The following is a 13,015-nucleotide window of genomic DNA, read 5'->3' on the forward strand; positions in this document are numbered from 1 at the left end:
TGTTGTATGATTCTATAATTTTATCATTTTTTGTTTACTCTCTGTGCTTTACATTCACATATATGTATAAATATATGTATACATATATATGCATTGTTAGAGAGAAAGAATTTTGAATAGAGTTTGACTGACGCACACATATACAATCATAAATCAGGGAACTATAATTTCATCAGTATAGATGCTCCCTATCAAAATAGATCACACAATTTGTCCATAGTTTTCAATTTCTCTTTGCCTAGCCTGATAAGTTTCTACAAACTGTACTGAGGCAACAAACCAACACAACTGAGATTGTATTGTAGTCTTTCCAGTTGGATGGGAGCCACTAAAGCTTGTGCTCCATTAATATAGCCTTCAAGAACTCCATAATAAAGCAGAAAGAAACTCGAGTGGGATAAACCAGTCAGAGTTGATAAACATTTATTAAGTACCTACTATGTGCCAGGCACTGGGCTAAGTGCTAGGAATAAAAAAAAAAAAAAGAAAGAAAGAAAGAAAGAAAGACATAAGACCCTGTCTTCAAGGAGATCACACTGGAATGAGAAAGCTGAAGTAGGGAGAAAATAAACTGGGAGGAGGCATAGAGGCATTCAATCAGGGTGGGAAATTATCTGAGGAGGTGTGAGTTTCTGCACTGATTTCATCTTGCAAAATGGTGAATTTCTAGCGAAGATGAAAAACAAGAAAAGTAGCAGGTGGAAAATGATGAAAAGAATTCCCTTGAATGCCCTTCTTACAGTGTGGAGAATGTAGGAGGAACTCTCCAAGGTCAAATCTCACCCTTTTCAATCAGAGGGAGGGAAGAGCCTGAGGGGTAGGAGGTGCTGGGATTCAGTGTTTCCTAGCTGATTTCATCTTGCAGAATGACAAGTTTCTGGAGATAAGCAACTTGGTGTAGTGGATATAGAGCCACCTTTGAATCCAGGAAGATCAAAATCCAAGTCTCATCTTTGACACATTACTGGCTGTTGACTCAATATTGTCTGTGACCCTGAGCAAGTCATTTAATCACAGCTCTCCAGACTACAAATTGTAGAGAAAATGCTACTTGTATTAATAGGAGTTCCCTCTAGGGGAATTCCCCATACCAAAGAACTTACAAGTTTTTGTTGCTTCCCTAACATAGAGAAAGAGGTAGATATGAGAGGTGCTCATAGCATAGTGGATAAAAGAGCTGCCCTGAAACAGCTACATGGTGCAGTGGATGGAGCACCAGCCCTAAAGTCAGGAGGACCTGAGTTCAAATGTGTCTCAGACACGGAACACTTCCTGGCTGTGTGACCCTGGGCAAGTCACATAACCCCAATTGCCTCAGGGGAAAAAAAGGTTTATTCATAGAATCATAGGATTTAGAATGGGAAGAGCCCTTGAGATTATTTAATTCAATCCCCTCTTTTTGCAGATTAAAAAAATAAACCTGAGGTGCCAAAAAGGGAAGGGACTTGGCCAAGATCTTATATAAATATCAGAGTAAGGATTCCAGCCTGTGTCCTTTCACTCCAGCAAAGCCGAATTAAATTCAAGGTAGAAACTAGGCATCGTAACTATTGCATCTTAGTGAGGCTATGGGTGTGATGCAAGGCTCCTTCCAGATAGACCCTGCCTCCCCCCCTCCCCTACTCCCCCACACCAGTCTTGTAGCATGTATCTCTCTCAGGAAAGGGTTCAGCAGGCAGGAATAGCAATGCCTCAGAGCCCTAGCTTGCTCATCAGGGTGGGAGCTGCTTAGTACTGACGCCAAGTAAGGCATCAAAATTCCTACTCGAGTCTACTACTAGCTGACCTCCAGGCTGCTGGAAGACAGGAAGCAGCATGACCAGCTCTTTTGGACAGACCTATACAATGAAGAGAGTCCTCAAGTCATCCAACCTCCAGCTCCCCCTCTCCTGTCTCCCACTGCTTCTTCTCCCAGAGTTCTCAGGCCAGGCCACCCTCTGAATGTACAAAACTCTTCCCAGGCCTGCCATCCATGGTGGTACCCCAAGTTATCCCTCCTTCCTCTGCCCCATCAAAACTCCCATGCTTTCAGTGGGAGGATTTCAGCAACCTGATAATAACACTAAGGATTCTGATATAGTGGAAATGGTTCTGGCCAAATAACCTAATTGAAGTTCTGACATTGTTCTGACATTTATGACCTCTGTGATTCTAAATAAGTCACTTAACGTGACCCTATCCATAAAATGGGGACAATACTACCTACCTCACAGTGATGTTATAGAAGAGAGTGTTCATATTATTGCCATTTTACCATTACATTGCCTTTAAAGTGACATGTTATTCATTTGATCTTCGTAATAATCTTCTGAGGGATGCCGGACAAGAGTTATCCAATTTTACAGAGAGGGAAACTGAGACCTAGAGCCAAGAAATTACTCCAGTTCAGTTCAACAAGCATTTATGGTCTATTATGAGTTAGACATTGGATTTGTAAATGTCTTCTGCCTTTAAGGAGCTTTTGTGGGGGGTAGGGGGGGTGAAGGGAGTATAGTAAAAGAATCATACAAAATAAAAACAGAATAATTTGGTAGGAGAAAACTCTTGAACTGAGACTTAGGGGGAAGAAGATGGTGAGGAGAAAGAACGTTCTAGCAGTGTTAAGGCAGTGAACCCGGAGATGGAGCGTTGTTTGTGGGTTAGAAAAAGAGACTGAATCTAATTTATATTTTAATATATTTAACATCTACTGGTCATCCTGCCATCTAGGGGAGGGGGTGGGGGGGGATAAGAGGTGAAAAATTGGAACAAGAGGTTTGGCAATTGTTAATGCTGTAAAGTTACCCATGCATATAACCTGTAAATAAAAGGCTATTAAATAAAAAAATAAAAAAAAGAAAGAAAAGAAAAGAAAAAATAAAAAAAGAAAAAATAAAGAAAAAGAGACTGAATTCGGGTAGGATGGCCAGAGTGCAGGAAAAGAAACCGCAGTAACAAGACTGGGCAGATGGGTTGGAACCAAATTGTAAAGAGCTCTCAGGATCCTAGAAGCCATAGGGAAACTATGTTGAGTCGGAAGTGGATTCTTCTCTCAAGAGGAAACAGCCAGTCAACAGCCAGGGAGAAAGTAGTCCGCTTAGCTGGGTGTAGACCGTGTGAAAGGAGGAGTAACATAAAAAGCATAAAATCTAAACAGGCAGGTTAGAGCCAGCTTGTGATAAGCCTTGAATGCCAGGATCAGGGGTTCATACAAGAAATAAATAAGCATCCGCAGGAGGTTTTTGAATATTGTAGGGAATATGCTTAGGATCGAAGGGGCCTCCTTTTTTTCTTCTGCAAAATGAGGGGATTGGAATTAGATGATTCCCTAAAGTTCTTTTTAGCTCTAAATCTATAATCAAATGTTAAGAAAAGTATAGCTCCAAGAGGATGAAACTGCAAAGGGAGGCAGCAGACAGGGGACCAATAATCTAGGTCTGAATTGGTTCAGGGAAGTGAGTGGAGAAAAGAGGTACGAGGTTGTGGAGTGTGATGAAGTCACAGGGCAGGGCAACTAGTTTTCCTGCGTACGTGAGTGATGACAGTAAAGGGAGATAGCTGGCCCGCCGGTCCCTCGGGGCCCTGGAGCGTGCGATTCCCAGCGCCCTGCTTGCCCCTTCGATGCCTCCCGGACGTTGCTTAGTGGGTGCCAGGAGGATTCGGGGAGCGGCCCTCGGGCGCGGAGAGAGAGAAGGCCGTCTGCCCGGCCCGGACGTCCTTCTCGGGAAAGAGAGGCTGCAGCTCTGGCGGCTGGCCTAGGACGGAGGAGACAAAAGGGGAGCGGGAGAAAGGGGCAGGGAGAGGGGGGGGGGGGGGAGGGGGAGCACGGACTCGTCAGGTCGCCGCCGCTCGCGGCCACAGGAGGGCTGGGCTGGGCTGACCGGGACTAGCCAGCGGCGACCGGAGGGCGCCCCCACTCGTGTTCTCCCAGGGGAGGGGCAGCGGCCCGCGGGCGCCCCCCGGGCCTCGGCCCTGAGCACGTGCAGGATGCCAGCTGGGGACAGCGCGGGTGGGCCCGGTCCCGAGCAGGGCCGGGGGACTGACTAGTCGCTGCGGGCCCGCCCCAGCCGCGGCAAGCTCGCGCGGAGAAGCGCCGCTTTCCCCGCCCGCGGGACCCGCGGCGCAGCGGGCAGGACGTGTGCGGTGGGCGTGCCCAGAACGTGGGCGCGCCCGCGCGGCGCGCGCCCCCGCCCGCGGGGGGGGTGTGCACGGGCGCGGGCGCGCCCCGACGGGAGTACAGTTGTGCTGTCGTGCACGTCTGATTGGACGTCGTTGTGCGCGCATGTTTCCTACCCGCCCTCCGGCCCGTATGTAGGGGCCCGCCCATCCAGTCCTAGCCGCGGTCGCGTGCGCGTGCCCTCCCGCTCAGCTGGGTTTGCTGGGGCTCCCTGTGTGCATCCCTCCCCCCACCCCCTTACCCTGCATCTCCAGGGCGGGCGCGTGCCCGCGTGAGCGCGGACTCCCTGCGTGCACGCGACGCGCTGTATTGCGTGTGCGCGTGCATGTGTCCCTAAATCCGTCCCTTCCCGGGCCCCCCCCCCCCCGCCGCCGCGCCCCAGAGCCCTGGGAAGGAGGGAGGGGGAGAGGCCGGGGAGCCGCCGCGCGGCCGGTGACGCGGGCCCGGAGGTGGGGCCGCGCGCGGGGCTTTAACCCAGAGGCCCCTCCCCTTGCAAGTACATCAGCGGAGCGGCCGGGGCTGAGCGAGGGAGGAGGGTGAGTTGCAGCCGCCCCCACCGGGCTCTCCCTGTCTCCGTGCGCCCTCGGCTCTGGCCGAGCCGCGAGCCGCCGCCTTCTCCTCCCCGGCGCGGGCGCCCCGCGACCGTCCTGGGGTCCGGGCCCGGGCCCCGAGCGCGCAGCCCCGCGCCGCCGGACCGGCCACGCCGGGGCTTTGTGCCGGAGCGGGCGGGGCGGGGCGGACTCCGGCTTCCTCCCGGGCTCCGGCCTCTGGCAGCCAAGGGGACTCCTCCTCCCGGAGCAGACCGAGGCACCGCCGCCTCCCCGCCCTCTGTCCGTGCGTCTCTGTCTCTCTCCCTCCTCTCCCTCTTCTGTCTCTCTCTGTCTCCGCCCCTCCGCCCCTCGGGTCTCATGGCTTTGTGTCTGGACCTCTTGAAGCAATGTGAGTGGAAGCGATTTTGTGGTTTTTTGCCCCCCACCCGCGCCAGCATGAGGGGCCGAGTCCGGCCCCGGGGGCCCGGCCCGGCCCGGCCCTGTTCCGCTCGGCTTGTGCGGCTGGCCCGGGGGGAGTGCTCGCAGGCTCGTTAACAAAGCGGGGCTGGGGGCCCACGCCCTGGGAAGGGGGAGGGCTGCCGCTTTGTGCGCGGGGGCGCGCGGGGGGGGGGGGCGGCTTGGCTGGGGGCTGCTGCCGGGGCTCTCCCGGAGGTGGGCGGGGAGGGAGCGGACTCCGCTTGCCTGGCCTGGGCCGACCCGACTCTGCTGCCACGGACTCGCTGCGCTATTTTAACCTGCCTGGGCTATTTCAGATCCCCACGGGATGTGAGCTCAGCTCCCGTTTATTTCTGGGAGCCTGGCTTCGGGGTGGGGAGAGGGAGATGCCGGTCACCCAGCCGGAGCTGGCCGCCACGGGCCCCCGGAGCCCCGGGCAGCTTCTCGGAGCCCGTGTTTGTAAGGACAAACTTTGCAGGGGCCCCTCCGCCTTCCGCGGCTTGCCTAGGACCCCGACTTCGGCCCGCGGATGACCCCAGATCTACCCCCTTCTTCCCACTGAGGAACGAGGTTTCTGAACATCTCAGCTAGCTAGGGATAAAGGGGAGTCAATCTCAATGTGACATTATGGAGATTCTCCCCCGGATAGTTGGGAGGGAAGCGGTCTATCTGTAGAAAATGCAGTTGGCATCTATTGTGGATTCAGTTTATAATGATGGGTAATTAAGCTGGGCATGTAATGATAGGCGGGTGTGCGCCTTTGGGAAGGGTTGCTGAAATAGTCTGTTGTATTTTCCATCCTCTCATGTGAGGGCCTCCTCCCTCTCTCACCCTTCCCTTCGTTTTTAGCCTCCTTTGGTTGTCTCCTGCCTCCTTTTTTCCCCTTTCTTTCTTTTCTTTTTTTTTTCTTTTTGGCTTGTTGCACTAGCTGACAGCTTTGTTCCTGAGAGGGAGTGACTCAGTGTACCCAGAGTTGAGCCCTACCCTATCCACCCCCTTTCTCTGGGTGACACAGCCCCAAGCAGCAAAAAGATCTCCCTCCTCAACCCCCAATTCCTTCCATCAGTCTTGCAGGGGAACAAAAACCCAGAAACACAGAAGGAAATTCTAAAAAGAGTGCGGGTAGTTAAAAAATCTCAGAGCCAGGAGGCTTAAGCATCATTAATTCCAACTCCTTCGTTTTGCAGATGAAGAAACCAAGGCTCTAAGAGAGGAATGGACATTCTTTTAGAACATGGCAGTTTGGTGGCAGCTTGAGAGAGATAATAAGCATGTATATAGAGCACCTACTAAGTGCCAGGCACTGTATTTTATGTGAGCCTTTCCTCCTTTTAAAGCAGGACCAAAACTAGGAAATAATCTAAGGAAGAGGGGGGAAATTAATGAGAAATAGTGGAAAGAGAAACTGACACGAGAATAAGATGTTTTAAATAAGGTTTGTGATGCTAATTTACTATGTGACCCTGAATTAGGCAGTTTTTCTCTCTGGAAGGTCTTCACTCACTATTAATGGGGCTAATAAAAGCTGCTTCTTGAAACACAGGGCTAGCGAATAGGAGATGACTATATTTAATAGAAATCTATAATTCAGAATTGGAGCAGTAATGCTCACTATATTGCCCATCCAGCTACCAAATTGTGGCAGGCGATGGGATGCTCATTATCTCCTCTGGCCCCAAATTCATTTTGGGAGGGCTTTTTTTTTCTTCCACATCTGTCCTTTGTTAATTGTTATTAAGTGAGTATAATAAGGGAAGGAAGGGAACCAGGTAACCTTTTGGTGGTCCTTTACCTATAAGAATCCTGCAGATTGAGGAGAGAGAAAGGCAGCCTACAGGTAACCATGCTCTCTTTTTCATGACACTTTACTGGTTACAAAACACTTGTCACAAGGACTGTTGGGAAGGTACTGGAAGGAGCACTGGTCTTGGAGTCAGAGGACTTGGATTTGAATCCTGCACCAAGCTACTTGAGTGACCTTGGCCAAGCTACTCTGCCTCTTCTATAAAGTGAAAGGTCACAGCTTAATGATCTTTAAGGTTCCTTGCAGATCTAACTCATATTATGATCTTATGAGAATTCACAGGTGGGGGAATTTGAAGTCCAGAGAAGGAAAGAGACATATCAACTCACACATACAGTCAGAACTTGAATCCAGGTCCCTTGATGGTACCCGTCTGCCCTTGAATCAATTAACATCCTTTGTGAGGTTGCTATTACTTGACTTCCCTGGATTTCAGTTCTTTCATCTGTAAAATCAGTGGCTTAGACTAGATGGTCTTACAGATTCTTTCCAGTCTAAATCCTTTATCATCTGTGACCTAGTTCAGAGGCAGCTGCAGTTGTCTAAGTGTTGAGAGATGTCATGCTTAGAAGGGACATTGATGGATTGTTTTTTGGGGTAAAGGAGGAAGCTTAGATGAGCCTGGATAGTCTTCCCCACATACTCTTCCCCAACAGGTAAATATGGGGGGTGGGGGCGCGGCACTTAGGTGAGTGTTTTTATGGACTGAATATGTGTAGGAATCTCTAGCCTTGAATGCCTTGAGTTCCCTTCCTCCAAAAAAAAAAAAAAAAAAAAAAGGCCACATTTTTAAACCTCTACTGCAGTAAGGGTGTTTGATAATAGGAAAAGAAGCACAATCTTCATCCCGAATAGGAAGTGATATAGAAACCCAATGCAGAGTGAAGCTGCCTGGATCCCCCCTCCCGCCTTCTCCCCCTCCTTCCCCCATGGTGGGGTAAGGGGTGGGACAAGACCAGAGAGATGGGCCACTACTGCAGCAGGGTAGGGTATCAAAAACCAGAAATCCCAATCTTAAACCACCTTTGACTGTACTGATCAGACAACATATCTCAAGTATTGTATTCCCTTCTGGATGCTGCATTTTAGAAAGGACACTATTGACCTGGAGAATGACCAGGAAAGAGCCACCAGAACAGTGTAAGGCCTTGAGTCCAATGTCACTTGAGGGTTGGTTAATGGATTAAACTGTTTAACTTGTAGAAGAGGAAGCAAGGGAAGAGTTGGAGATAGGGCACTGGAAAGTGTGTCTTCAAGTGCCTAAAAGGCTATTATTATGTTTTGTTTGGCTATTGTAGAGAGAACTTGGGGAGGGGAGTGGAGCAAATGTAGGTTTAAGGTCGGCAAATACTTCCTATGAAAGCCATACTAAAGAACTGTGGACTTCCCTTGGGCGAGAGGGGGAGGATCCACCCCCTCTCTTTGGAGATCCTGAATCTGAAGCTGGGCGTGTAATTCTAGAGATTCTTTTTCTTTTGGGTGAGTTGGACTAGCTGCCAGGGAGGTCCCTTCCAGTTTTTAGATTCTGAGTCACCATCTGAATTCTCACTGTGGAGAACTAGGGTTGGGATTAGTTCTCCCTCTCATCTTCCTCGGGATCAGTCCCCTTAGTTCCTCAGAATTCTGAGATTGGGTGGAGAGAGAGAATCAAAACCTGTACCCTGGGCAGATGAAGCTAGTGGTCAAAAAAGACACAGGACCTATTCAATATCACACAGTGGACTGATGCCAGCCCAGATTTTGCAGGAAACAGGGAGCTGTGAGTTGTCCTAGAGGTAGGAGAAAGGGGAAGTTGACAGACCAGAGGAATCTCCCCAAACCAGATGTTAAGACTGTTATTCTTCCGTGAAAAACTGGGAAGAAAAATTTAGATGAATCTTTGCCCTCATGGATTTTACCATCCAGCAAATGACTACAGCAGATAATTTTCACAATCATTTTTATTTAAATGCATTCAAGAAGTGAAAAACAAAGTGTTTTGTGAGGTCTGTGAGAGAAGATCCCGGGGAGATTGGAACATTTGAGTGGTGCTTTTTAAGGCTGAGGGAAGACCTTCCAGAAATAGGAAATAAAGTGGGTAAAGGCAACAAAAATGGAGCTGCAGGACATGTTCAGGAGCGACAGACATGAGTCTAGTTAAGGTACAACATAATGTGAATCAAGGGGGAGAATGGGAGAGGCCAGAAAAATAAGTTGCCTTGCATAAAGGAAACATTTAATACATGCTTGTTGGATCTAATTGAATTGATAGCACCAAATTATAAAGAGCCAGGCAAAGGAATTTGAATTTGTGAATCCCAGAAGATTTTTAATTTAATACTGGAAAGAGGTGACTAAGTAGAACAGGGATTCTGCCTTGAGCCAGGCCTCTGCCTAGCTTGTGCACTTACTAAATTTTTGGTCACTTTTAGAGCAGCAGAAGAAAGCAGACTAGTTCCAGAGTTGAAGAAATTATTCTAGGAAATCTAGAAAGAAAAAATCCCATTGTCTTTGTAGAAAGAACACTGTCTCTAGATTAAAGGCACTGCCTCAGACACTTAATTACCTATGTGTTCTTGGGCAAATCATTTAACTCCCTCTCTCTACCTGCCTACCCCAATGGCCCACTCTAGATTGGTGCTCTCTTGAATGAGCTCCTGCCAGGATGTAGTAGTCAAAAGTTAAATACACAGGTTCCAAATATTTTGTTGTATAGATGCATCTCTTTTAATATATGTATGGTACCCCAGGATTTCAAAGAAATCTGGAAAGGCAGTCTCATGTGGCACATTTATCTGGATGAGCCATTTTCAAGAAGGGTCATAGACACAAGAAGTAATTAAAACCTAATCATCAGACCATAATTTCTTGGCTCTCAATAAAATCCCAAACTAGAAGTCAGAAATTCTAAGTTCTAGTCCTTTTTCTTTAACTTGCTGTGTGACCTTGGTCAAGACTACAGCCCTCTCTGACCCTCATGTCCCTTCCCTCACTGGCATTCTCTGAGATTATGTGCTCTACTCTGAAGTATACAGGAAATGCTAAGTGCCTTTACTATTCGTTTATCTTCATGGGGGAGGGGAACCCATTCTTTTCGGACTTCTTCCCTTAATTGCAAGGAAGGTCTGCAGATATCTTAGTCATGAGATGCCAGAGGGTTCTTAGGCTTCCGTTGATAGTATAGATTAGGGAATGGAGATAAGTCAATCAGTAAACATTTATTAATAAATCACTTACCTAACCTAAGTAGAAATTTGAAGGCCAGAGGTATATACTCCCATAGCTAGAAAGTCAGGACAAGGATTGAACCTGTAATCTCTTGAAAGAATCACTTTCTTTAGAGTATAAGCAGCTTAGGTCAAGTAGGTATTATAGGGGATAGAATGAAAATTCTGGAGAAAGGAATGCTCATCTTCCTGAGTTCCAATCCAGCCTCAGACATTTATTAGACATGTGACCCTGAGCAAGTCCCTTCACCCCCGTTTGCCTCAAGTTTCCTCATCTGTAAAATGAGCTGGAGAAGGAAATGGCAAACCACTCCAGTACCTTTGCCAAGAAAATCCCAAATGGGGTCATGCAGAGTCTAACACGACTTGACTAAACAACCGAAGCTGAATGGAAGCCCTTCTCCCTAAAAAATAGCGTCTCCTTTTGTTGTGGAAACTGATCAGTTTAATTCAAAGGACAAACTTTGTTCTGTGTGAACATACTTGTAAAGCAGGCATCCTTATTGGCTTTCCAGTTCTGTGCAAGGGAGGAGATCTGCTCCCTGCTGTCCAGGACCGTCTGGTTCAACTGGGGCAACCAGACTTATAATTAAAAATCTCTGGGAGACAGACTGTGATTGAATACCAAAATGAACATTACAAGGTTTAGTGGCACTGTGCTAGAGGCCTCTGAAGATGCAGAGTTTATATGAAACACTATTCCTGCCCTCTGGAAACTCATAGGCTTGAAAAGGAATACGATGCAAACAGTAGTAAACAAAATACATGGAATTATTTGAGTAAGCACATTAGAAAGATATGAAAGCATTACAAAAATAAAAGACACACAGAGTTGGAAGGGACCAAAGAGACCATCTAATCCAGAGAAGGGGAAGAAGCACCCTCTCATTTTTGTAGATGAGAAGACTTCAGGGAACTGAGCAGAGGAGGATTTCCAGAAGTGATAGCATTTGAATTGGACATGAAAGAATGGGTCAGAATTCAATAGGCAAAAGAAGGGTATTCTAGACATAAGGAACAGCGTAAGCAAAGGCAGAAGTGAGTAGAATCATAAAACCACAGATTGAGAACTGGAAAGGACCTCAGGGGCCATTTAGTCTGTTCCTACCCCTCATTTTAGAGATGAGGAAACAGGCCCAGAGAAGTTAAGCAACTTACCCGTGGTCATACAGGTAGTTATTATCTTCCCGTCTCTGTATTTAGCACTCTCCATTATACCAACCTGCCTCCCTACATTTGCAGATTGGTTGTAGGTTAATCATAGGAGAGAAGAATGACTAGGGGATACCAGATTGTAGAGGGCTTGGAATGCCACAGAGAGGTGTTTTCATCAGAAGCTGGGACAGACTCCAAAGTGCAGCAAGTCTACACTGTTCCTTCCACATCATCTCATCTGGCTTCCCAATGATCAGGAGCGCTTCTAAAGGTTCTGCTAGTGTTCCCGTTCCCAGCTTCTGGGGTCAGTTATGGGCCCTGAGCATCCCTGGCACTTCTAGGGGAAACATGATCTGGCTTGCAGCTGTGCTGAGGAGTCCGCCCAGGCTCCCTCCCAGCTTCCAGGAAGCGCTCATGACCAGCTGGCCCTGGCCGGCCTCTGCCGCTTCTTAGGCTTCAGCTGCCAGAGGCTCCCAATGACCCCATCTAACCTCATGAAACTTGACAGTGGACAGAGTTTGGGGTCTTTCTGGGTGATGCCTTTTCAAGGATTCTTGGGGGAAATTGAGGGACTGCATACCCTACTACTGGTAGAGAAGAATAGGACTCTCTTCAGCAAGCCTATACTCATTGCTGATTGTGTGCAGAGAGGGCTCAGCATGGGATAATGTTTGAGGGGAAAATGCTTTATCAGCCCTCGCCAGCACTTGAGGAAATTGGTCTAAGGGACTGTTTGCAGGGCATTATATTTAATGGACACGATACAAATAACCAGTAATGGGTATGCTAGCTGTGAAAGTATGAGAGAGATTGGCACACCAGGGTTGGGAAGATTAGTGAAGGCTGCTCTGAGGAAGGAGCTTTTATTTCTTAGGTTCCAGGGATCAGGAAGGGACGCAGTGCAAGGAAGGAACTCTGACTCTGGACTGGGGAGATGAGTTCATATTTGTATGACTTGTGTTGCTTGCTTTCATGTATGACATAAGTCACTTCCATTTTTAGGTTTGTTCTAAGAGGAGGTTTGGTCCAGATCAGTGGTTCTTAACCTGCAGTTTGTATACTTCTAAAAAATATTTAGGTAAGGGGCAGCTAGTTGGTGTAGTAGATAGAGCACCAGCCCTGAAGTCAGGAGGAGCTAAGTTCAAATCTGGTCTCAGATACTTAACACTTCCTGGCTGTGTGACCCTGGGCAAGTCACTTAACCTCAATTGTCTCAGCCAAAAAAAAAAATTAGGTAGTAATTTAAATATAATTGGATTCCTTTGTAATTCTATGCATCTTATTTTATGCATTTAAAACATTATTCTAAGGCTGACAAAAGGATCCATGATCCAAAAGAACTTTAAGAACTCTTTATCCAATCCCCCCCATCTCCCCAGCTCTGACTCTCCATTTTTACAGATGAGGATATCATGCAGCTTTCATGAAATAACTTGCTCACTGTCAAAACAAGTACTAAGTACTGGAAGGAGAATTTGAACCTACAACCTCTAACTTCATATTCATTTCCTTCCATGGGACCAGGCTTGGACTAGGAGGAGGCCTTGGAAATGGAATGGAAGAGGGATAAAAAGGGAAGGGCAAAGAAATGAATCACTGGTGAGATACTCAAAATAATGACTGCTGGCTTTGGTCACAGTTTGCTATTTAGCCTTGGACAAGTCCCTCACAGCTCTTTAGACCTCAGTTTCCTCATCTGTAATACAAA

The 13,015-nt window shown here is 47.7% G+C and overlaps 1 protein-coding gene across 6 annotated transcripts in view; it reads left to right on the forward strand.

Annotated features, from left to right (window-relative positions):
- The window catches only part of DLGAP4 (DLG associated protein 4), a 222,315-nt gene that overhangs the window by 156,806 nt on the left and 52,494 nt on the right, over positions 1-13,015 (forward strand). Inside the window, exon 1 of one of the 6 annotated variants that reach the window (XM_031953962.1) lies at positions 4,575-4,692. The exons of 4 other annotated variants lie outside the window; for them this stretch is intronic. Coding sequence is in view for 1 of the 2 variants with exons in the window: in XM_031953961.1 (XP_031809821.1) it covers positions 5,065-5,095 (31 nt within the window). In the remaining variant the exon portion in view is untranslated. One more of the 6 variants, XM_031953961.1, reaches the window with a different exon arrangement.

Source organism: Sarcophilus harrisii, chromosome 2 (assembly GCF_902635505.1).
Source record: "Sarcophilus harrisii chromosome 2, mSarHar1.11, whole genome shotgun sequence".
In the NCBI taxonomy this organism is placed as follows: domain Eukaryota; kingdom Metazoa; phylum Chordata; class Mammalia; order Dasyuromorphia; family Dasyuridae; genus Sarcophilus; species Sarcophilus harrisii.